Source organism: Podarcis raffonei, chromosome 2, assembly GCF_027172205.1.
Source record: "Podarcis raffonei isolate rPodRaf1 chromosome 2, rPodRaf1.pri, whole genome shotgun sequence".
In the NCBI taxonomy this organism is placed as follows: Eukaryota; Metazoa; Chordata; class Lepidosauria; order Squamata; family Lacertidae; genus Podarcis; species Podarcis raffonei.
Window position 1 is genome coordinate 96,092,549 of NC_070603.1, and position 25,837 is coordinate 96,118,385.

At 43.6% G+C, this 25,837-nt stretch overlaps 1 protein-coding gene across 3 annotated transcripts in view; it reads left to right on the forward strand.

Moving 5' to 3' along the window:
* Positions 1-1,103: 1,103 nt before the first annotated feature.
* The window catches only part of SHQ1 (SHQ1, H/ACA ribonucleoprotein assembly factor), a 67,977-nt gene continuing 43,243 nt past the window's right edge, over positions 1,104-25,837 (forward strand). For 2 of the 3 annotated variants that reach the window (XR_008329095.1, XM_053378177.1), the window contains exons 1-10: positions 1,104-1,192; positions 3,953-4,127; positions 5,411-5,472; positions 6,286-6,408; positions 9,981-10,138; positions 12,112-12,224; positions 13,865-13,995; positions 21,199-21,353; positions 22,379-22,432; positions 24,583-24,706. Coding sequence is in view for 2 of the 3 variants with exons in the window: in XM_053378177.1 (XP_053234152.1) it covers positions 3,985-4,127; positions 5,411-5,472; positions 6,286-6,408; positions 9,981-10,138; positions 12,112-12,224; positions 13,865-13,995; positions 21,199-21,353; positions 22,379-22,432; positions 24,583-24,706 (1,063 nt within the window). In the remaining variant the exon portion in view is untranslated. Of the gene's footprint in view, positions 1,197-3,952; positions 4,128-5,410; positions 5,473-6,285; positions 6,409-9,980; positions 10,139-12,111; positions 12,225-13,864; positions 13,996-21,198; positions 21,354-22,378; positions 22,433-24,582; positions 24,707-25,837 lie in introns of all 3 variants that reach the window. The other variant, XM_053378178.1, reaches the window with a different exon arrangement.

A 25,837-nucleotide genomic window follows, 5' to 3' on the forward strand; every position in this document is an offset into this window, starting at 1 on the left:
ACAGATTGTGAAGCTGAGGCTCCAATACTTTGGCCACCTCATGAGAAGAGAAGACTCCCTGGAAAAGACCCTGATGTTGGGAAAGATGGAGGGCACAAGGAGAAGGGGACGACAGAGGACGAGATGGTTGGATAGTGTTCTCGAAGCTACCAGCATGAGTCTGACCAAACTGCGGGAGGCAGTGGAAGACAGGAGTGCCTGGCGTGCTCTGGTCCATGGGGTCACGAAGAGGCGGACACGACTAAACAACAACAGCAACAACAAAGCATGTTTGGGGCTGGATGCCACCAGATACTTATTTCCCCCCCTACAGATTTCCACAAACAGACTATGCGCCAGTAGGGCACTTTGGGTTGGCATTTTGTTGAGGACCCTCTCCCATTTGCTCGGGTGTATGATTTATGCTGGCCCAAAGCATGTTTTGGGATGGGCACCCCGTTACTTAAGTTTTTTAATGGTGCTACGTTGTCATCATGCATTTAAGAGTGTTTCCCAAGCATAATTTTGATTGTTGGGATTTTTTTAAAAAAAGAGCCCACCACCCAATCATGCACATTAATGATATTTATTTGGTGGCTCAGGGGCATATGGACTTTAATGTGGGGATACAGGAGCTTCTTAGTTCTTCGAAGTTTTGAGCAAAGTAAGGAACTAGGAACTGAGGATGCAGCTTCGCTGCCATTCAGTAGTATTAGCTGATTGGAATATTACTGGAAAGCCAACACAAGCATTTGCATTGGAAAAAGAAAAAAAAAGCAATGCCTCTTTGCAGCGTGGCCAGCGGCAAACACAGAACTAGGGAAAGTCACACGCAGCTGCCCGCTTTGCTCGCATCGCCCGTTATAGCGAACCGAAAGGAAGGCGCAGGCGCGGGATGGCGACATTCCTTTCCCTCGCCGGGCTCCTGTCACGTGACGCTCACTCCGCCGCACCGCCCTCTTTTTTCACATTTTCGGCGATTTGTGAATGGGCGCGAGCCGACAGCTCCTGCCAATGAGCTTGTAGCCCGGCCTCCCAAGCGGCCCGCCTCCGAGAGACCCTTGTTCTCCATTGGAGGGAATAGATGTTGACCGCAGGCTCCAGCCAATTGGAAGCCTATGCGCCATCGGGATGGGCGGGCCGTGGGCGGTAGGGGAAGACGGGTTCTGCCAGCGCGTGTGTGGAAGTGCGTGGTCTTCGGTCGGGTCGGTGGGTGAGTGTTGGCCGGGGCTGGTTGCCGAGCCTGGCGTTTTTCGTAGTCTTTTAGAGCGGGGATGGAGCTGTGTGGAAATGGAGGCTGTAGCCGACAGTAATACGCGTACAGACACACATGCACAGATATACACTCATGCACACACCAACATACACAGAGACATGCGCGCACATATCCACACACTTATAAACACACACACACTTATCCATGGCTAAAGGGAGCTGGAGGGGAATTTGTAGCAGCAGCAGCAGCAGTCTTTTATGCCACCCTGTGTTGGGATGGCACCATGTGTGTTTAGCTCTTAGAATCATAGAATCATAGAGTTGGAAGAGACCACAAGGGCCATCGAGTCCAACCCCCTGCCAAGCAGGGGGTTGGCTTTTAGACAGGCATGCCCATTGATGTGTGTGTCAGAGAGTAAGTGTGTAAAAGCAGCAGGTTGTACCTTACTGCGGACTCTTGAGTCACTCACCATTTAGAAACATGTTTGCTGTGTTCTCTGTGAAATGGAAGCAGGCTTTATTTGAGGCTCCCAACTCACGATAGATGTCAGAGGCAGCAATGCCTCTGAATATATCAGTTCCTGTTGTGGGGAAGGGGAGTTGCCAATGGGGAAAGTGATATTGGGTTCATATCCTATTTGTGGAATTCACATAATAAAAATGTGGCTGGCGATGCTGAGGTTAGTTAGTGGTTCCAAGTTTTTTATTTGCTAGAAGATCTGAAGCACTTTAAAAAAAGTAAAGCTCATGTATCCCTGAACTCCCAATTAAAGTTTGTATGCTCTCATTTTGTATTTTTATGTTGTGAACATCCGTGTGATCTTTGGATGAAGGCTGGTGTACAAATTTATTCATTTAATAATAATAATAAATATTAGGATATCCCTTGGCTTATATATATGTACATGAACAGGGGTCTCCTTCCTTTGTCCCAACAATAATGTTATTCAGTTAAAATAATCATGGTTGTGAAATGCTCATAAATGTGTGATGGCATCATAATACCTTAAAAAAGTAACTGGGGGTCTGTACACTAAAATGTGCTTTCAACCAGGGCAAATCATATGCCCAGGCAAATAGGAGAGTGTCATCTGAGATTCGAGTGCATCATATGTGTCTCAGAGCTCCCTGTGGATACGTGGCACAGATGAGGGCATCTGTATACAACAAAAATAAACAAGCTGGTGGGGGGGAAGTAACTGTAGGTGTCCACACTGAAATGTGCTTTGGGCTGCCTCAGAGCATCCCCCAGGAATTCCTGTAGAATTGTTGATCTGTTAGGTGAACAGAGGTCTCCTATCAACTCTCTCTCACCACCTTTAACCAAATACAGTTCCCAGGATTCTTTGGGGGAAGCCATGACTCTTTGAAGTGGTGTGATATTGCTTTAAATGTATAGTGCAGATGGGACCTACTATACTAAATGTGCTTGAACACGGGTGTATTGTACTGCTTCCTTTCTTCTTCTAGCTCCACTGTCTCACCAGCTGCTCCAGAGCCTGACTGAACATCTCCAACTCATGAACACTCTTGATAACATCATCTGTTTCTGCAGTGTGCCCTACTTTCCTTCATCTTTGGCAAATAGGCCTGTCATCATAAAATCTATCCTGCGCCCAGTGGCTCTTTCCACTCTGTCATGTGCTGTGACTCCATTCCCTAGCTCTCAGAAACTCTTGTTTCAGATCTGCTTGAACTTTTGCATCTCCCTCGGTATCTTTTTTTCCAACATACTTTCATTGATTACTCATATCAGTCATGTCAGCATTTTCCATCTAGTGTCTTCTTCAAGGTATTAGCTTCCAATCTTCCCATCCGGAAGGCTCTGATGCAGTCATGCTCCTGACAACATTGCTGTGTAAAAGCTGTATTTTGTTCATGATTTCTCAGAAGCTTGATGGCATTCTCCTTAAAACCCTAGGAAAGTGTTTCCCCATTTTGCCAAAGAGGCAATTTTAATTCCCTATGAATAGCAGCATCCTACACTCTTTCCATAGACCTTTTCTTGAGCAACTGCTCTTTGTCCTCAGTCCTACTTACTTCCAGTCATTTAACCGCTCCTAAGCCTCAAAGCATATTCCCTCAAACTTTCAGTAAAGTCCCAAAATCTTGAATAAAACCTTTGCTTTAATTCACACAGGATACACACTTCAAACATTAACCCCAGCCCATTGAAAGATCTATTCTTCCGTCTCCTTTTGATCTGATAGTCATTAATGTCTCTGCTTTCTGCCACTTGCACAACTCATGTAACCCAAAAATGGATTGCCAAATAGCTTTACATCTCCCCAAAGTTACTGTTTCCTTGTGTATTTTCCCCTGAAAAGGTACAGCAGCCTGGGAGGGTGCTCCAAAGACATTGGGTAGTGTTTATGAGATTTGGACCCTGATGGCTGGGCCTGTCCCATGCTGCTTCATCACCAGCATTATTACAAGTGGTGTTCTTGATGTCTCTGAGATGGTTGCCCTGTGCTTTAGACTCCTCAGGCCTTTTCATGGTGCCAGATATGATGCCTCAGGGTCCTACAATTTTAGGATGAGGGGTGGGCCCCACTGCAGTCACCCTGGAGTCAAAGCGGGGGGGGGAATTTCCCCCTCATAAAATTTACGAAACTATTTCAGACTGCCAGTAAATGGACAATTAGAAAAATTAATTAACAGAAATCCATTTATCATACTCAGGTGTTCATATGTCACTGATATTCTCTTATGTTTGCTCAGATGGTGATTCTTTTATTTCCATGACATAATTTTTCAGGCAGCACCTTTGGCTTGTGAACAGTATTCAGCATGATAACTCCAGCGTTTGAACTGAGTCAGGATCCAGATTTTCTTACAATAACAATCAAAGTACCATATGCACGAGTTTCAGAGTTTGAGGTCTATTTTGAAGGGAAGGAGTTCAAGTTTTATGCGAAACCGTACTTTCTCAGGTAAGTAACATCACTTCATTAGGTTGAGTTAAATTACTTATGTATTGTTTGTCACATTGTGTTAATAAGCGCTTCCCCACATTTGTGTGTGAGAGACAGAAAATCCTTAATATAGGATACATTCTGGAATCACATATTGGCTGAATTCAGTCTGTGGTTTGTTTTGAGAATTATCCTGGGACCCACAGTGGTACAACCCTGGCTTGTTAATCTAGCTGCTTTGTGCAAACTACAATAGCCTGTATTCAAAAGAGATGAGAAACTGGTTTGTTCCAAACCATTAATGAACACTTCAGATTTCCTCCTTATTTGTGCAGAAGAGGGAGAAATAGAATGTATGAGCCCAAGGCTTGCTGTAGTACGTTGTTTTGTTTCAGCCGTGTGCTTACACTTCACCCTGAAGACTTTCTGTGAATGTGTTCTATACACACATTGTAAATGACACCTCTGGCATTTATATAGTGTTATTTTGAATGTTAAAAACACCTGGCATACATACTCAGTATATTCTTGCAATAGCTCCTTAAGAGGCACCAGTATTATTTCTATTATAGAGGGTGGGGTGAGACTTATCACTTTGTGATTTCATGGCTGAGGTCGGATGTGAACTAGCTCTTGTTTCTTGTTTCTGAATTTTATTTTTTTTCTCCTGGGTTTTCTCCTATATCAGATACCAGCATGGGCATCTGGAGTAACACTCATGCTTGTTGAGCAAGTCTTTTCAGTGGACAATTAGTATTTATTAAAATATTGAGAAAGCAGGAAAGACTAGGCAGGACTTGAGAGGGGATAGGGCCTTAAGGTCATGCATTCACCATTCTGCAAGGCACACGGCAGTTACCAGTGTGGTGGAGTGGTTAAGAGCGGTAGACTTGTAATCTGGGGAACCGGGTTCATGTCTCCGCTCCTCCACATGCAGCTGCTGGGTGACCTTGGGCTAGTCACACTTCTCTGAAGTCTCTCAGCCCCACTCACCTCACAGAGTGTTTGTTGTGGGGAAGGAAGGGAAAGGAGAATGTTAGCCGCTTTGAGACTCCTTCAGGTAGTGATAAAGCAGGATATCAAATCCAAACTCCTCTTACCTAATCTGTCCTTTTCTGTCTTCATTCTCTGCTCTTCTCGCTACCTTACTCAAATCGCACAGCTTCCAATTGGGCTTTCTTTTGCATTGAAGTGTACATGGAAGGAGGTTTTCTAAAGCCTTGAACCAGTCCCTGCTTTCCTATTATTCTTACCCCTGCATCAGATATGTAATTAAACGCCTTTAATTCCACCTCTCCCAGATTGGCTCTTCCAGGAAGAATTGTCGAGGATGGGAGAGAGAAAGCATCGTATGACGACACAGGTTTGTAATTCTTTTTAATTAAATATCTTCATATGGAAGAAAGTGTGATATGCAAGATTCCACTGCTGTTACATTTGCTTCCACTTCTAGCAGTAGTATAAAATGAAGATAGCTGTCCTGGTTGTTTCAGAATGTTTTGCTTCGTAGAGATAAGTGGGATGGTTTAGGTTTGCTAGATGGAAGACAATGATGCTTCCCATGTCACAATTTTCTTTGTGCAGAGAGCGTCAAGCGCAGCCTTATCTAGTGGAATGTGTTGCATGACAAATTATGAATTTGGGAAGAATGTTTTGTGTGTGTTCCCCATCTTCTTAGCTTGGGTTTTTGGACTGATCGAGCAAGACATGTAGTAGATGTATTTAATTTGTGCCTCTCACTTGCAATATGGAAGGTCGTGGAAGAAAGCAAAAGCCACTTGCCCTCGTTCTGTTTGAAGAGGGGCCTTTTTGAGATATATGAGGCCTAGATGTGGAACTGCATCTTGTGTGACTTCCAAATCTTTCCACTGGGAGGGTGTGCAGATCCTCCTTTTGTAAGTTAGGATGGGAGCTGAAAATGAGCTGTAATCACCCGTGCTCCTCTTTTTCTGCTTTATGAATGTGTGAAATCATTAATGAATGGGGAGCGCTGCACTTGCAGGCCTCTGTCCCTGGAGTAATGCAAGCAAAAATGAGAGCAGGCAGGGTTTTGTTTTTGATTTTTTTAGTATAGTCTGGCCAGCAGTTTTGCTATTGCTTTTCAAAACACCCTAGTAGTAGCTTATCCGGATAAATGGGGAAATGCCTTTTGTTAACTCAATCCTTTTCTTTCAAGGGGTTTTTACAATCCATCTTCCCAAGGAAGTTCCCGGAGAGAATTTTGATGGGCTAGACATGTTGACAGCTCTGTTAGCGCCAAAGAAATCCAGATCTGCAAAACCTTTAGTCGAAGAGATGGGTTTGTATAATTTTAATTTAAAAAATGGCTCACGGGTTCATTCTCTCTCCCTCCCTCCCTCCCTCTCTAAGTTCAGAGAAAGATGAATTTATGTGCTAGATGTTTTACTTGCCCTGCTTCCTGCAAATAGGAATTTAATGCTTTACAATGCTTCTGGTTGTTCATAGAAACACAGGAAGCTGCCTTTTATGCCTTCTTGGTAATCACACCTGCCCTGTGGGAACCCGCCCCCTCCATCAGATGTCAAGGAAATAAACAACTTTTTGACTTTTAGAAGACATCTGAAGGCAGCCCTGTTTAAGGGAGTTTTTAATGTTTGATGTTTTATCATGTTTTTAATATTCTGTTGGGAGCCACCCAGAGTGGCTGGGGCAACCCAGTCAGATGGGCAGCATAGAAATAATAAAATTATGATTATTGCCTTCCCCAATCAAGTGCTGCCCAGATGTTTTGGATTACAGCTCCCATTATGCCTGACCATTGGCTATGCTGGCTGGGGGCTGCTGGGAGTTGTAGTCCAACCATGCCTGGAGAGCATTGATATCAAGGGAGCCAGATCAACACTAACTGACACCATCTCTCCAAGATTTCCTCTCTCGCCTTGCATGCGAACAAAGCTTATGTCTGAGTCTCCCCACCAGCACTATCATTTCATGATGGGAGAGGGAAACAGCTCTTATTGGCTATCTGCTACCGCTCCAATTTCTTGTCTTTAAATGCCAAGGTCAAATAATAATAATAATAATAATAATAAATTTATTATTTATACCCCGCCCATCTGGCTGTGTTTCCCCAGCCACTCTGGGCGGCTTCCACAAAGACCAAAAATACACTAAAATGTCGCACATTAAAAACTTCCCTGAACAGGGCTGCCTTAAGATGTCTTCTGAATGTCAGGTAGTTGTTTATCTCTTTGACATCTGATGGGAGGGCGTTCCACAGGGCGGGCGTCACTACTGAGAAGGCCCTCTGCCTGGTTCCCTGTAGCTTTGCTTCTCGCAATGAGGCCCTCGGTGTTGGACCTCAGCGTCCGGGCAGAACAATGGGGGTGGAGACGCTCCTTCAGGTATACTGGGCCCAGTATGTGCTCTCAGTTGTCACTTTGCGTAATGAAAGCTGCAGTCAGCTCTCCCTGAAGTAGGGCTACATAATGGGGTACGAGAGCTGGGGGGAAAATCACATCTGGGAACCAATGCGCCCCTTTGGTTTCTTATAGTACATGGGTAAAGGTAAAGGTACCCCTGATCATTAGGTCCAGTTGCGGATGACTCTGGGGTTGTGGCGCTCATCTCGCTCTATAGACCGAGGGAGCCAGCATTTGTTCACAGACATGTGGCCAGCATGACTATGCCGCTTCTGGCGAACCAGAGCAGCACACAGAAATGCTGTTTACCTGCCCACCGGAGCGATACCTATTTATCTACTTGCACTTGACGTGCTTTCGAACTGCTATTTTGGCAGAAGCTGGGACCAAACAACAGGAGCTCACCCCATTGCGGGGATTTGAACCGCCAACCTTCTGATCGGCAAGCCCTAGGCTCTGTGGTTTAGACACAGCGCCACCCGTGTCCCTAGTACATGGGATGCAAAATCATGGCCCTCTAGTGGCACTGATGGCTCATTTATCAGAAGGAATGTGTTTAGTGTTACCGTATTTTTCCCTCTATTACACGCAGATTTTTTCTCCTAAAAAGTAAGGGGAAATGTCTGTGCGTGTTATTGAGCGAATGTGTGGTCCCTGGAGCTGACAAGCGCGAGTGAAGGCAAAAATCAGGCAAATATCAAATCGTCCGGAGAAGGGAAGCCTTGAAAGGAGGAAGCTGCTGCTTTCCTGCATTCTGCCTCAGGGTCTTACTGCCCACCCGCTTCTGTTTCCTTACTGTGTTTGCTCAAACGGAACAAAGAGCAGAGAAAACCCCTCCCCTCCAGGCAAGCAGAGTGGAAAGCAGAGCGTCCGTCCTTCTAATTCCTCTCCGTGCGTCTGGGACTCGAAGGCAACATGCAGGTTGGGGGGGGAGAGAGAGAGAGCTGGCTGGCTTGTGGGGGGACGGGACTTTTGCCTTCCTTTCCTCCCTCCGGTAAAACCCCTCTCCTGCATTCTTAGCCAGCTGCTTCTCTGCACACCCCTCTCGGTGCTCCTTGTCGCTTCTATGTTTTTCCTTCCCTCCCTACTTAAAACGTGGTTCCAATCACGGATCCACATGGATCCTCAGGATCTTTGCATTGAGTCACCCCAAATTCACCATCAGATCACATAGCAATGATCTGATGCAAAAACAGGGCTGCAATGGTGCAAAAACATGGCTACAAAGCACGGATCCACATGGATCCTCAGGATCTTTGCATTGGGTCACCCCAAATTCACCATCAGATCACATAGCATGTCCATGGCTACAGCCTGCACCAAAAAAATCACGCACCCACTGTTGCCTGGGGCTGCAATGGTGCAAAAACGTGGTTACAAAGCATGGATCCACATGGATCCTCAGGATCTTTGCATTGGGCTACCCCAAACTCACCGTCAAATCACATGTCTGTGGCCACAGCATGAAGCACAAAAATGATACATCCACTGTTTCATTCAGAATTTTTTTTTCTTGTTTTCCTCCTCTAAAACCTATGTGCGTGTTATGGTCAGGTGCGTGTTATCGAGCGAAAAATACGGTAACTCTGGAGTCGTACTTTGGTTCTCAAATTTAATCCATTCCGGGATTCTGTTCAACTCCCGAAACGGTTTGAAAACCAAGGTGTGGCTTCCCATTGGCTGCAGGAGCTTCCTGCAGCCAATTGGAAGCTGTGTAAGCCGCGTCGGATGTTCGGCTTCCAAAAAACGTTTGCAAACCTGAACACTCACTTGCGACATTCGGGAGCCGATTTGTTTGACAACTAAGGCGTTCGACTACCAAGGTACCACTGTACTTGACCAAACTCCATCTGAAACCAAAGGGGCACATTGGTTGCCGGATGTGAAATATATTGGTATTATTTTCAGCCCCCCCATCTCCACTAATAATTTCCCCATATATTGCCCAACACGCTCTTTGATCTCACCATTGAGAATTAACCTCACTTGTCATTTCCGGGTCTCTGGTGTGCGAGTGCAGTCGCATGCAAATAGAAGATTCATCAATGGGGAGTTGGGAGTATATACACATACTTCATTATAAACCTAAAAGTAGAATTCATTATAGTGAACTGGGCAGATTTATGTGTGATGTTGGCCAAGTACTAATCCTGTCTTTTGCTCAGTATCAGTTTTTCTGGTTCTTTGGTTTATATCTCTGTCTTTCCACACCAACAAATGTAGCGTATGTACCCCAAGTGAAGGTGCACACTTTCCCGCAGTATTAAATGACATGGTTGGAGCCTCCACCCCACAGGCCTCATGAATCTTGTCCCTCTTAATCAAAGTGACTTCCACTGTGTGGATGATCTGGGAGGCAGTGTGAAGCAGCACAATTCCAGTTTCCAAACTGGGGGCTCTGGTGGTGCCTTGCGGAATTTGAGAAGAAATTTTCTGATAGGAAGATTTGTTACCTTTTTGCCCCCCCACCCCGACCTCAAAACTTCAGGTGCTGAAATTCAAGAGGAGGAGGAGGAGGAAGAAGAAGAAGAATTTGACTGGGAAATTGAACAGACTCCTTATGTGGAAAGCAAAGACAGCCCCTTATGTTCGCCTTGCACCTATGGATTTGGAAATCTGAAATCGGGAGTTTTCAGACGTCTTCAGGTATGTTCAGGTATTTAAAAACAAACCACAAACCCATCAACTCTTCTAATAGGCACAGCTTCTTCCCTCAGTCCCCAATCCAGAATGAAACTTGAAACGCATTACGTATTAGCGTGAAGGAAATCGCCATAGCATTGTCATTGAAATGGAATAAAACCAACACACAAACATTGATATCTGGGTGGACCCCACAAATAAATATGCGATGTCAAGGCAACATGGCTGTTCACGTTCATTGGGTAACATTCAACGAAGTTTTACTCATAGGAGACCCGTTGAAGTTGGGGCCAGCTTAGTCACGCTCATTAAAATCAATGGGTTGAAACTTAGTTGAATACCATCCATTCTTATAAGCAAACAATATGTTTGGAACCACCTTGAGGTTGGGCAGTGGCCCATTTGAAACAACCCATACAATGTGAACATTAACTTTTAAGGTGAAATCGTCTGTCCTTAACTTTGGCAGTAGGTCCCATGGAATAAGGCAAAGGGAGGTTGCTTCCATTGTTTTCTGCTGCGTTCTTTCCCATAGCCTAGAACCCTGTGGAGCAGCTTTTCAGAGAGCAAGGCGCCACAGGGGGTAGAAGGGAGTCGTGAAAAATGCCTTCCCGCTCTGGTTGTCTAGCAGGAAAACTCTGTGAGCTGGAGTTCCATTTGTGAGAACTTTGAATCCAAACGCATGCAATGCTTAAATGGCAATCATAACAAAAGGTTGATGCGTTCTGATCATAAGTGCCCTTTTTGCTGATGCCATGGAATTTCAGTATAAAGCCCCACGTGAGTGCCCCCAGGTTCATGATGTTTAATAAAATTGTGCGCAATTTTGCATTGGCTAATTGGCCCGATGCAAAATTTTCACAGCGTCATTCGGGAAGGTAGCCCATTTAGGAGAAGGAAAACTCTGATCCTAAACCTCCATTGCCTTATAGGCAGGGGCTCCAGCTCCTGGGGGCCGAGCGCTTTTGTGTCCCCCAATACCTTTGGGACAAGGGTTACCCCCCCCACGTCCAAAAAGCATGGAGCCGAATGTGGCACTGCTCCAGTGGCCAGCTCCTTCTCACCCTGCTGCAGAGGGGAAGGAAGGTTGAAGTAGCCTCCTGGTGGTGGCGGCACTAGCATAAGGAGGTTCTGGCCAGTCGGCAGGCTTGCACCCTGGGGAGGTTGCTTTGGTGCTGCTGATGCAGCGGTTTGACTTCACCCCCGAATACTCACTCCATTGTCTCTCGAGGCAGGTGGATGCCAACGTTCAGGGGATTTCCATGGTCTGAGATAGTGTGTCTTCAGCTGAAATTTGTGGAAGATGCTTAGCAGCCTGTAACGATAAAAAATTACAGTCAAATATAAATCTTAGAATCATGTTGTCTCTTCTTAGGTGCTGCAGGCTTTCTTGTTTTTTTGGTTTTGGAAAAAAACACATGATTTTCTCTGTATAAGCAAAGAGAAGAATCCACACAGCGCAGTTCTGTGTGAAGAATACAATGCAGGGAATGGAAGTATTGTATTAAATGAACTGTTCAGCTTTCTTCATTATGGAAGCAGTGGGGTTCTGTAAATACTTGTTCTCAGGCTCCTGTTTTCAGTCTCGTTTAGGAGTAATGTGAAGGTGCTTCTTGCGGGAGCTTGGAATATTTTCAAATAGGCTATAACCATGGGTGGGCAGATACCAGCGGAGGTGGTTCCCTTGGACCTCAAGCTCCTTGACCATTTTCAGTAGCGGCCTCATGTAGAGCCTGTTGCAGAAATTCAATCAAAGTTTACTTGGAATGCAAACGACTGAGGCCAGGCAAACTCAGTCCATAGCTGGGCATAGTGCCATTGCTGGTTGTAGACTCTCTTTACTCCTGATACTGTCTGAGTCTCCATTGTCAGCTTAGATTTGAGACGAACCTCACAAGTTTTCTGCCTAGACCTTCAACAAAGTCAACCCCCCCCCCTTTACAGGTTTGCTTATTCTTTTGTGGTTGTCTTTGCAGGATGAACTTAATGATGTTATCGATATCAAAAATCCAGACGTGACCCCTGCAGCTGAACGCAGAGAGAAAAGGCTGGCAGCAGAAGATGCCAAATTCGATCCTGATCATTACCTGTAAGTCCTTGCATATGGCGTGTTTCTGCAATATCTGGTTGACCATCTTGTCATCATTTAATAGAAAGTGGATCGAATAGGCCTATTTTTTAAATAGGAAATGAGTGGTTTCCGTATCTCCTACTATTTTGCCTTATGCTGCATTTTAGACTCTCTTTATGTATAATTGCCACGGAAGCTGATGACTGATATGATTCAGGTTTGGTTTTTCTGAGACACTGTTAGAGCCAAAGGCCAGCTGAAATTCAAGCTGAGTAGACACAACTATTGCAGAACGTTGTCAACGTAAGGAACCCCACGACTCCCTGAAATTACCTTTCTTACTCCACATAATAGAGTATAATATTCTTGAGTATAGTACTCTAAAGTGTAATAGGTGCAATTGACCCACTGTGGCCAAGAGAAAGAAACTGGGTTTTTGCTGCATATTTCAGCTGTTCGCCCTTGAGAAATGGGATAATAACTTGCGTAGGGGTTGCCTCTATATCAAGTCCACTGGTCCATTTATTCCAGTATTGTCAACAATACTGGCAGTAGAGATTGCTTCATTAAGACAAATGAGGCACTGCCCCACCAACCTTAGTCCCTACCCCCAGCCAGCTCCCACCTGTCTGCCTTCTTACTTACAAGCAGCTCAGGGTGACACTGCCTGCTTGTTTCCTCCCCCTTCGTCCCAGTGTACCCGCTGCCTTGCGTGACATCTTTGGGAGGAGAAAAGGCTGAGGAGTAAACCCTTCCTTAGTGGAGTCCCTAAGACGGTTGGATGGTGCCTGGTATGCCTCCTTCCAGCAACTCCTGCAGCCAAGCTGGTGCCAAACGTATTGCTGTGATTTATTTTGGACCACATCAGCGAGGCCAAGAGACCAAGTCTTGTCATCTGGGCAACCCAGGACCTCCTTACAGACCGCACAGGCTGCTCCCAGAGAGTTCACTTCAGTGCTGCCAATGCAGCAGAAACAACGCAGGAGGCAGCAGTTATGATTTACCAATCTCTGCAAGCCACAGCAGGGGCTGTGATTCTCCAGCTGTTTGACTTCACCCCGTGAGGCACACTCCATTGTCTCTCGCAATAGATGGAGAGTCCCAATGTTTCTCTTGTAGAACTTGGCAGGGAGGATGATGGGGATGAAACTAGGATTAGTGGACTACATCTGCTCCCTGTTCTGTCTGCCTGCATTGTGCCCTACTCGTCTCAATGGACTGCAGTCACCACTGCTACCTGGCGATTGAGCCTGGGTCTTTTTCCAGGTAAATCATGTGCTCTACCAACGGGCTACAGCCCTTCTCCCATATCTCATTGTGTTATTCTATTTAGTTGCACGGACAAGGGGTGGGTGGAACAACAGATGTGACTCTTTAATTTTGTAAAGTGGGGTACATTTAAATCTGCACAAAAGTCTGTACCTTCCGTTCCCTCCATCCTCCATTCCGGTGAGCAAGATATAACTCACTTGCATCACCCCTGTAGCAAGATACACAAATCTCAGGTGGGTCTGGGAGTCCTGCACCTCTAGGTGTGTAAAACCTTTGCATGCTACTGAGAAGCTCAAGGAAATGATGATTATGTATTATGATTATTTGGCAACATACACGAATGCCTAATCTTGGACCGTGATGCAGGAATCCTTTTATCTTTCCAGTGCTGACTTCTTTGAAGATGAGACTATTCACCATCTGTTGAAATATGAGCCTTGGTGGGTTAAAGCCTCTAGAAAGAAGATGGATTCCCAAGAAAGCCATCCTTTGAATGAGAGCAGACAGGCAATAATTGGTAAGACCCCACTTTCCAGATCTTCTGTGGATGTTGATGGACAGCTGCAGGCCTCTTTAGTGGGTATTTTTCAACCAGGTATTTGCTCTTCTTTGCAAAAAAGGAGGGACTATGCAAACATCCCTCCCCTTCTTTTTGAAAGGACTGTCAAAAGTTTGCTTGAGATTTTACGGCACAGTAAGAACAGAGAAAAGAACCATTGGGAGTGAATTGCTGCTTTGCTCTTCCTGTTTTCCCAGAATCCTTCCTTTCACTCTCCCAGGCCAAACAAGAAGCCTAAGAACCCTTAGAAAGGATCCTAAACGTAGGCAACGTTTTCCTGCTTTTTGGTTTCTCAGTCTCGGAGCTGGTCTCATATACTGTGTGGTGTGACTGGCGTGGGTTCTGCACAACACTGGACCAGTCCCAGAGTCTGCCTAGCAACAAAGTGAGAATATCTTAAGCGGAGAAGGGTCAGTGCACAACACTATCAAGAGGGGCAAGAACCTATTTTCACTGTATTTTCCTAGTGTGCCCAAGCAGCCTGTTAAGACCACTGCACATTTATGAACATATGAAGTTATTAAAATTCAAATTTTCATTTGACATTTGTCTTAGCAGTTGAGTCAAACAGCGACTTGTTTCATTTTGTTGTTGCTGTGCTTTGACTAAAAGCCGTTTTCAAATTGGATGATACTGATCTTTTTGCTATCTTCCTTCAGTTAACTGTACTGTACTGAATGACAGTATTAAGGACTGCTTTATCTGCCCTTCTATAGTTGAACCATTGACAGTAGAAGTACTTTCTGTTCTTGCCAGATATCTCGTGGTGAGGAAAATTAAACTTGTACTATTTAAAGAAATCTTAAAAGCAAACGGTTATTAGCTTTTGTTTGTAAAGGCATTTTGGGTTGCAAAATCTGAATAAGAAGCACACATTAGAAAGTTGCTGCTGCTGCTGCTGCTGTTAAAATCTGTATATGGCCTATACCTGCAGGTCTCAGGATGGTTCAAATTACAATATAAACACATATAATACATAATAAAAATAAGAACAAAAACAACCCAATAACATTCCTTCAACACATTTTGTTAGAGGGGGTGTTTACCAATGGAAGTCATGGATTGTTCTTCCATGGAGACTCTAGAGAGGAAATGGATGAGCATTTAACTTCTGGCAGTTAAATAAGTTGAAACAGGGCTTGTGAGGACCCTCATAATTCTTATAGTGTGTAACCTTGATACAGGTAAAATCTGAAGAAGGGCTGTTAAGAATAAGGGGGCTTTAAAAATGCATGACACCTGTCTTCCCTGCTGTATCGCAGTGCTTCATAATAAAATGAATCTGAGCCTGACTCATTTTATAATAGATGAAATTCTTACTGTATTGCTATGTGGTGAGATTTACTCTTCAGAAGAGGTATTGCACCCGTGTCATGTAATACAATTGTATAGGTGACATTTTGAATGGTTATCTGCGGCGCTTAAATAAAGCAAATTAAATAAAGCAAATGTTTTAAAAAAATATTGATTGCTTTTGTAAATTCTCTTTATTGACAACAGTCACTGTAACTGCAGAGGCTTTAATATTTTCAGAAAGAAATGCAAGGTCTGATTATATCAGATTAACAACATTTTTTCCCTTTGGAACCTGCAGCCAAAAGCATGAGGCCACTTGCATTAGATTACAACACTTACAGACTTTCTTATAAGTCATATTCAAAACAAAACATAGTTTATCTTTGATTTTTTTGATTATTATTTTTTTTTTGCATTTTTTGGTTTGCTTGATTTGCTATACTTTATTTCCAAGTTCTGAGACAGGATGTGTGCCTATCACAGCTCTTAGCTGCTTTAGCTTTTGTGCGATGCATCTGTTTGCTTCCTTGCCTCTTCTTCCTTTGCTTCTTTCTGCTCCAGCCTTCCTACACCAGGCTGCTGAAAAGACACCCCCCCCTCAAAAAAGTCAGCAGAAATAAGAGTGTGGTGCAGGCCGCCATCATTTTTGGCTTTGTGACCAAGTATCCCTCCAGTAGAGGGCGCTTCATTCCTTTCACTGACAGGCCGAAATTTCCTTTCCTTCCATTATGCAAAGCAAGTCAAACAAATTCTTTACATAAGCTTAACTAATTACTTGGCTTTTCTCATGGGGTTGGGGGAAGGAGATGGTTAGCTTTGCTCCCCAAACTGAAGCCTTGCTCCCCAAACGTCAGGTGAAAGGATTTAACTTCTTTTAAAAGTCACGTTTGGCTTGCCTAACAGCAGTTCATTTTTATTTGGTTTCACAATGCAGAATTCTAAAGCTCTGTTTCAGGCGACAAGCAGTCTTCATAAGCGTAGGCAGCCACATGCATTTAATATATCATTTACATGCTCTGAGGTAATTTATTTTGTCTCCTAGTAATCTATCATGCTTACTAGCGATCAGTCTCCGATTTCCTTTTATAGGAGAAGAAAAATGATGCTTTTTTTTTCTTTTAAGGCCTCGTCTTTCCCTTTGCATCTATGGCTCCAATCCTATGCCTGCTTTCCTGGGAGTAAGCTTCCTTGGAACTTGGTGGGAATTACTTTAGAGTAGATATTTGTGGGATTGCACTGCTGCCGCCTAAATGAAATGTTCACAAGTCTTATTTATTAGGTCCTTGGATTTAATGAAAGGGTTAGTGTTCTGCATCCCAGACATTCAAATGTCTTTTGTGACAGTGATAGGCAAAGGGATTTCGGAAAGGTCCTAAAAAGTTATGGCCACAGATTGACAGGGCCCAGACCAGGTTGCATGTGTGACTATCCTGTAAGGCTGAGGTGGTGGTCCATGTGGTACGAACTAAAGATCTAGGTATGGATTCTGCTTCCTTGAGTGCCATGTTTCCACACCATTATGATTGCTTGCCTTTTTGTTGTTGCCCTAAAGTGGAAGTGGGGAAACTGCCCCTCCAGATATTGTTTGGACTTCAACTCCTATCACCCCCCAATCTTTGGACCACGGTGGTTGAGTCTGATGCGAATTGGAGTTCAGCAGCGCCTGGAGGGAACTGATTCCTCATCCCTGATCTTGAGGAAATAGAGCACCTCATCTTTCATACCAGAGACACTTGCTCCAGTGTAGTATAAGAAAGTATAGGCTTTGTCATTGCCATTCAAGACAATTAGTTTGGGTCATTATAATTGCTTGTCGTAAAGGACAGCAAAATGAGTCTTAAAGATGGACAAATTTACTACAGCAGCAGCTTCCATCTCATTTTATCAGATGCATGAATAGCAGTCCTAGGTTGGCACATACATGGTTTGGAACGAGGCCAGGAGGAATGGAGAGGAATATGTATCTGTAAGAAACATACGAACTGTGTTTCTTCAGAATAATCTCCAAACCTAAGGGAGGAGAAACTCAATTTTTCTACCTCTTCTGGATTGATTTCTTTCTTCTGTAGTATAAATGAATCATAGGATTGTAGAGTTGTAAGATACCCTGAGGGTCATCTAATTCAACCCCTGCAATGCAGGAATCTCAAAGCATCCATGACAGATGGCCATCCAACCTTTGCTTAAAAACTTCAAAAGAAGGATTCCACTGTTGAACAGCACTTGCAGTCAGAAAGTTCTTCCTGATGTTTTGTTGGAATCTCCTTTCTTGTAACTTGAATTCATTGGTTTGAGTCCTACCCTCCGGGACAGGAGAAAACAAGCTTCACCATCTACCATGTGACAGCTTTTTAGCTATTTGAACATAGCTATCATATCTCCTCCCAGTCTTCTCATATTCAGGCTAAACATACCCAATACCCAATTCCCTCAACTGTTCCTCACAAGGCTTGGTTTCCAGACCCTTGATCATCTTGGTTGCCTTCCTCTGCACATGTTCCTGCTTGTCAACTTCCTTCTTAAATTGTGGTGCCCAGAACTGGCAAGTGTAGTCTGAGCAAGGCAGAATAGAGTGGTACTATTACTTCCATTGATTTTGATACTATACTTCTGTTGATTCAGTCTAGAATAGCATTTGCTCCCCCCCCCCTCTTTTTTTTCATGTTAAGCTTGTGGTCCACTAAGATCCCAAGATCCTTTTCACATGTACCATTGGTAAGCCAAATGTCCCCCATTTTATATTTGTGCAGTTGGTTCTTCCTGCTTAAGTGCAGAATCTTACATTTCTCCCTTCTGAAATTCATTTTTCGTTTTGGCCCAGTTCTCTAATCTGTTATGGTATTTATTTTATTTCATTTGAGAATGGTTTGATAATATGTTTGGACATATCTCAGTATTACTAGAGTGGCTGGGGCAACCCAGCCAGATAGGTAAAGGTAAAGGGACCCCTGACCATTAGGTCCAGTCGTGTCCGACTCTGGGGTTGTGGCGCTCATCTATCTTTATGGCCGAGGGAGCTGGCGTACAGCTTCCGGGTCATGTGGCCAGCATGACTAAGCCACTTCTGGCAAACCAGAGCAGCACACAGAAACGCCGTTTACCTTCCCGCTGGAGCGGTACCTGTTTATCTACTTGCACTCTGACGTGCTTTCGAACTGCTAGGTTGGCAGGAGCAGGGACCGAGCAACGGGAGCTCACCCTGTTGCGGGGATTCGAACTGCAGACCTTCTGATCGGCAAGTCCTAGGCTCTGTGGTTTAACCCACAGCTCCACCCGCGTCCCTTACCCAGCCAGATGGGTGGGATATAAATAATAAAATTATTATTAGTATTATTAGTCCTTGAAAGAATTTAGATGTAACTAAACCACAGAGCCTAGGGTTTGCCGATCAGAAGGTCGGCGGTTTGAATCCCCTGGGCTGAACGATCGGGGTGGAGATGCTCCTTCAGGTATACAGGACTGAGGCCGTTTAGGGCTTTAAAGGTCAGCACCAACACTTTGAATTGTGCTCGGAAACATACTGGGAGCCAATGCAGATCTCTCAGGACTGGTGTTATATGGTCTCGGCGGCCACTCCCAGTCTCCAGTCTAGCTGCCGCATTCTGGATTAATTGCAGTTTCCGGGTCACCTTCAAAGGTAGCCCCACGTAGAGCACATTGCAGTTCTGTTAACATCTTTCCTTATCTCTATCAACTTAAAATCGCGTCTGCAGTTCAGTTATTGCTGCATGTTTTGATTTTTAGTTTTAGTACAACCTGTATATGCATTTCTAATTTTCAGCTTCTTCAGATAATTGCTATGCTGTTTCATACGTCTGTTAAAAAAAAAGAATCAAAGCTTGGTCTATGTTTTACCCCCCCCCTTCACTCAACTATTGATGCCATTTACATTCAAAGGGATATACCTGAAAGTACTTGCATTGACTGTTTAAAGGGAGCAATCTTTATCCAGTCTAGATTTCAAAATAATTGACAACTACAATAAGTTTTGAAGCGAGGGTGGAACACGTCTTGAAGGGATGTCTTTAGAATCTAAAACATTTGCATTAGTCATCTATCAAAGGTCTTGCATTAGGGAATCGACTGCTAGCCTGACTTGTTGATCACTAGCAGACTCGGATATGTTTTGTATAATGTGGTTCTGTTTCATTTGATCTAAGGCAAATGACATAGGACAGACTGACGGTCCATCTAGCTTAGTATTTTTCCCATTGACTGGCAGCTGTTTTCCAGGGTTTCAGAAAGGGAGTGCTTTTTCTAGGACTGCTAGAAAGTGCTGGGGTGCTTGAACCTGGGGAGCTTAACATGCTCTGCCATCATTGAGCCACATTCCTTGCCTGACCTAAGTGTTATATCTTCCTTGCTGCCAGAAGCTTTGCTACCACATCCTCTGCTTTTAGGCAAAACTGCCTCTGGTGCGTTCTCTCTCTCAGCTGTCACCTAGGAGCAGCCATTTTACTTGGCAATAGCAGAGGGAGAGATGGGAAGAAGGGACACTCCTTCATCTCTGCTGACCTTCGGTTCCTCCTTTCCCTCAGCTATCTCCATTTGAGCCGATTCTTTATAAGAGTTTCGTGGGCAGTATCCAGCGAACTTGTTCCCTCAGCACAGGGATTTACCCTTCCACGGTGGGACTTTGCCCCTCTTCTCTGTCTCCCTAGGTGTGCCCTGTTCCCTCCCCAGAACTGCTCCAAAAGGTTGGGGAAACAACATAACTGGTGGGGTTTTTTTGGGGGGGGGTGCATGATGGTGGAGGTTAACGGGAGTTGTGTTACACAAGTGGAAATCCTTGCAGTGATGGAACAAGTTAGTTGGACACCACTCTGTACCTTGAAAAACAGGTACCCGAGTTTGTTTTCAACTTCCTCCCTCCCCGTGCCCTTTTCCTCTAAGTGTTGTGCCTACCAGATTGTAAGCCTGAGTGCAGGAACTGTCTTTAAAAAAATTATTATTATTATTATTATTATTATTATTATTATTATTATTATTATTATTTTATTTATACCCCACCCATTGGGCAGCTTACAGCACATTAAAATTGCAAAACATTAGACATAAAAAATTTCCCAATACAGGGTTGCCTTCAGATGTGTTTTAAAAGTCAGATAGTTGTTTATTTCCTTGACATCTGATGGGAGGGAGGGTGCTGCTACTGAGAGGACCCACTGCTCAGAGAGCCCTTTTGTCTGAAGAGTGGGTTTATTTTTTTAAAAAAATTACACACTTTGAATACCCGAAGAAGTGTCTCCACCTCCATTGTTCTGCCTGGACAATGAGGTCCAGCTCTGAGGGCCTTCTGGTGGTTCTCTCACTGCGAGAAGTGAAATTGCAGGTAACCAAACAGAGGCCTTTCCCGCCAGATGTCAAAGAGTTAAACAACTGTATAAATTTAGTAGACATCTGAAGGCAGCCCTGTTTCAGGAAGCTTTCAATGTTTTATTCTTATTTAATGTTTTGCTTTGTATTTTTGATGGAAGCCACCCAGAGTGACTGGTGCAACCCAGTCAGGTGGGCGGGGTGTAATAAATTTTATTATTATTATTATTATTATTATTATTATTATTATTATTATTATTATAATATACTGAACAGAAATCAGATTGACATATGTCCCTGTATGCAAGAGAATGGAATAGTTGCAGCTTTTTTGACTGCATGTGGTGCAAGTTGAGAAGGAAACTTCTGTTAATTCTGAATGGATGCAGGCAAGCAGGTGTAATTAACACAGGAGTAATTCTGGGGCTTGGGAAGAAGTTCTCATCAATACTACCCTTGTTAATTCAAAGTATGTGGTTTTTAGTGTGGCTATGGATATGGTGTGTTAAAATAACCTCTGTGTGTGTGGGTTTTTTTGGTTTTTTTTAGTTTCCTTTACGGAAGATGAGAAAGAGCAGCTAAGAAAATTCACCAACAGAACTTTCCTGCTTGATAAAAGAACCTGTCATCAAGTATATCTGAGCTTAGTTGATATACTTCTGGCTTATTGCTATGAAGTCTGTGCCACTGAAGGAGAGAAGAATGTGAGTTCCTCCCCTCTACTCCCCTGTATGAAACTTCAGTGAAGTGGATCCGCTAGAATAGCTACAGGGAATTTCTCTGTCATCTGGGAGGCAGGGCTTTTAAAGCGGACTTTGTTCCTGGTGTTGAAAGCGCAGGACCGAAATGCTATATCACTAGGGTGGTTTGCCAGGCAGCTGTTTGAAATTAACAGTCCAAAGTGTGAGGTATTCTCTTCTCTCGCTCTCTCTCTTGGATGCTGCTACGGCAACTCTGCTGAGCTGTATTTAGCAGTAGAGGAAAGGAGGAGGAAATGATTTTACAGCTAACAGCTGAGGGATCTTCATTGTCCACATGTTGAATTATTTTATTTTTTTTCTTTTGTGGGGGACAGGTTTTCTTGGATGCTTTTTAGACTCAGGAGCATTATTTTGTTGGAAGCAAAGATTATTTGTTGAGAATTACTGTTCTTGAGGCAAGGCACCAAGTCTTCTGTAGCATATCCTAGTCTAGTGGTTCTGTACTTAAGAACAACATGGGCATTTCCACTGCCCGTTTGGGGAGATCTGTTGTGGGTTACCTGGGAATGCGATCTTTGGAGACAGAGAGCTAGAGGTGCAGGTTTGGGTGGGAGGAGGATTGAAGAAGCACCAGAACCTAGAAAATCTGGATGTCTGTAGACAGGTTGGAACAGAGACTCAAGCCAGAGAACTGGCTGATGGAAAATGTTCACAGTGCATAGAGGGTAAGGAAAAATAAAGGTCCAGAAATGGACATGCCACACATGTTCAGGGAGATAGTACTGACCTAGGTGCTCTAACTCTTAATTATTCCCCCCCCCCAATCATGGTTCTCTAAAGTCTAACACCAAAATATACAGAGGGTGAAGGGGAGAGGAATTGAAGTTGGATAGTATCTGCAAATATATGGAGATCATCTAAATGTGCTTTAATTGCAGTTTTCAGTTTCTTAGTTCCTGTGCAAGTGGTTTCTTTTTACAAACACAGTGTTGTGTTCTAATTTGGTTTCCTGAACCCCTCCTTCTCAGGTTGAGTCTCCATGGAACATACGAAAGCTTAGTTCAACTCTGTGCTGGCTGGAGGTAAGATCAATTATAACAAGTTAACATGTTAAACAGAGGCATATCTGGAAAAGGTTTACTGCTACCTTTCACCCTATCATTTCTGAAGTGGATATTTCTTCTTAGGTGGGCTTTTTATTAGTACTATTTTATTGGTTCTCCCAATGCCATCTCTACTTGTATCTTCATTTGTATTGTTATACTATCTTTTAAATCTTTGGGAATACAACTAGATTGAAAACAGGGATTTCCCTTCTTAAGAGGACCTCCCTAGACCAAAAGTGTTAGATGCCCAGTTATAACATCTATTGCACAGGAGTGAATATCCCCTTTGGGGACAAAGGACTTGAGAGGGCGATTCTGGTTTTAGACCTGGTCATGACACTGAAACTGCCTTGGTTGCCCTGATTGATGGCATTTGCTGGGAGAGAAAGAGGGTGTGTGAGCCTGCTCATTGTCCTTGATCTCTCAGCAGCTTTTGATACCGTTGACAGTGGTACCCTTCTGGAGTGGCTCTGGAAGTGATAGAACCAGAGAACTGTAGAGTTGGGAGGGACCCCAAGGGCTGTTTGCTCCTACCCCCTGCAATGCAGGAATCTCAGTTAAAGCATCCATGACAGATGGCCGTCCAACCTCTGCTTAAAAACCTCCAAGGAAGGAGAGCCCACAGCCTCCCATAGGTGACCATTCCACCGTCGAATAGCTCTTACTGTCATAAAGTTTTTCGGATGTTTAGTCGGAATCTCCTTTCGGGCCACTGTATTACATTGGTTCTACTCCTACCTTCAAGGCTGTTTCAAGAAAGTAGTCATCTCACAAACTTCCACCTTGTCATCTGTACTATTTACCATCTTCACTGAAACTGCTGGGAGCTGTCATCAGGAGATTTGGAGTGGGATGTCCTCAGTATGCAAATGATACCCAGCTCCATCTATTCATGCCGTCCGAATTATGGAAGGCAATTCAGGTGCTAGACTGCTTGGGCTGGATGTGGGCCAATAAATTGAAGCAGAATCCTGTTCCTTCTTCCAAGTTCTTGGATTCAAGAGTTTGGGAGATGGCCTGTCCTGGAAGGATTAGCCTCAACTTGAGATAGCTAGCTACAAGACAGTTAAGAAGATTTCTCTTCTTAGGCAGTTTGCCCAGATTTTAATTTTAAAATCTTTTAAAAGAATGGCAAACATATTTGCTCTTTCAAAAGGACTCTTAAGGTCTATTGCTTGTTGAAGCTGCTCCATTCTCTAATGTGTTATTCTTTTTTAATTTGAAAAGGGTATTAAGGGATAGCTGTGTTCTCTTTGAACAACGTAACTGTAGCATGGGAGTAAGGAAGAGAATACCTGTATAAGTTCACCCTATGAGTATCGTGCAAATGTGAATTAATCAGAGTCTCTCATAGGAGTGGGCCCATTTATGAATAAATCCCAATTGTAAAACTTAATGGATGGAAGGTATTTCTTTTCCTTTTAGGCTGCGGGGATATATTAATTCCCCGGTTAGATGACAAGAAGCCTGATATTTTAGATTTCAGGCGTATTAGTTAACATAAAATCAATAGAGGTCCTTGTGCTGAGAGCATCAGTCAAGTAAAGCGAAAGTAAGACTCTGCTCAATAAGAGCTTCCGATAATTGCTCTGCCATCGTGGCCAGAACAGAAGGGGCAGATGATTTGCTGCGTTTTACAGGACATTGGCAAATATATTCCTCCTTGACGTTTTTAGAATGTTAACTTAATAGCCGTGCTTATTTCGGTTAATCAGGGTATATGCCCTGTGGCCTGCTGAACTGTGGGGATGATGGTATGGGGCCTGTAGATGAGGCTTAGGGGCTTTCCAATGTGAAACTGCCTGTAATTTCATAGGAAAGTAACAACCTGCTGTTTCCTTTTGTCTTACAACTACTGTTGAAGTACAGTGGTACCTCGGGTTAAGAACTTAAATCATTCTTAACCTGAAACTGTTCTTAACCTGAGGTAATACTTTAGCTAATGGGGCCTGCTACGCCGCCGCCGCACGATTTCTGTTCCCATCCTGAAGCAAAGTTCTTAACCCGAGGTACTATTTATGGGTTTGGAGAGTATGTAACCTGAAGCGTCTTTAACCCGAGGTACCACTGCAAACATGTTTTCTCCCCTAGTAATTGTGGCCTTTAAAAATGTTTGTTCCATGCAGAGTTTTACTAGCATTTCGGAAGTTCTGATGTCCTTTGGGAGAAGAGTTATGTGTTATCCACTCTACCGACACTTCAGTTTAGTGACTCGGGCCTTAAATGACACCATTACGATATTACAACTTGGTAAGATATTTAAGTTTTATCTTTACAGTTTGGCTATGGCAAATTAGTTGGGTATTTGTGTGTGGTGAACACATTTGTTCACAAAGGCATAGTTTTAGATAACTTTACAAGGAGTCTGGGTTTATTCATGGGGCATCTTTTTAGGAATTTAATGTATCATTTTATTTCTGTTTATAAACATTCTTAAGGCTGCAACATTGGCCTAGGACTAAGTTTTATTTTTGAGTTGACACGAGTACGATTGCAGCGCAAATCTATTTTATACTGAATTGTCATAGTCTAATCAATTTTTTTATGGGGACGTGGGTGGCGCTGTGGTCTAAACCACTGAGCCTAGGTCTTGCCGATCAGAAGGTTGGAGGTTTGAATCCCCACGATGGGGTGAGCTCCCGTTGCTCGGTCCCTGCTCCTGCCAACCTAGTGGTTCGAAAGCACGTCAAAGTGCAAGTAGATAAATAGGTACTGCTCCGGAGGGAAGGTAAATGGTGTTTCCGTGCACTGCTTTGATTTCGCCAGAAGCGGCTTAGTCATGCTGGCCCACATGACCTGGAAAAGCTGTCTGCAGACAAACGTCAGCTCCCTCGGCCAGTAAAGCGAGATGAGCACCACAACCCCAGAGTCGTTCGCGACTGGACTTAACTATCAGGGATCCTTTACCTTTAATTGATTTTAAAAGTCAGGTTTAATTTCGCTGTTACTGTTTTATTTTAAGTTAGCTGTTACTGTTTTATTTTCAGAAGTTATTTATGAAAATATTTCTAAGCTGCAATTTCATTTAAAAAATCAAAGCACTTTACAACAATTATAATAAAAATGCAACAGTTAAAACAAATCACCATAGTACATGTCATGGTACATGACTTGCTTGTTTAAAAAACAAGAACAAAAGCAAGGCAACCAACCAACTGTTGTCTACGGTGCAGTAGGATTTGTCCCTGTGTTGAGCTTCATGAGATCCTTTGTCTACAGATAATCCTGAATATACATTGAATGGAAATGTCTCGGACAATTGGCTCGTAGCAAATTCTGACAGTGGGTGATAATCCATTAAGTTTTACTCAGAGTAGACCTATTGAATTTCAGTAGGTCTCTTCTGAGTAATGCTTAGTTGAGTGACACCCAATGTGTTGT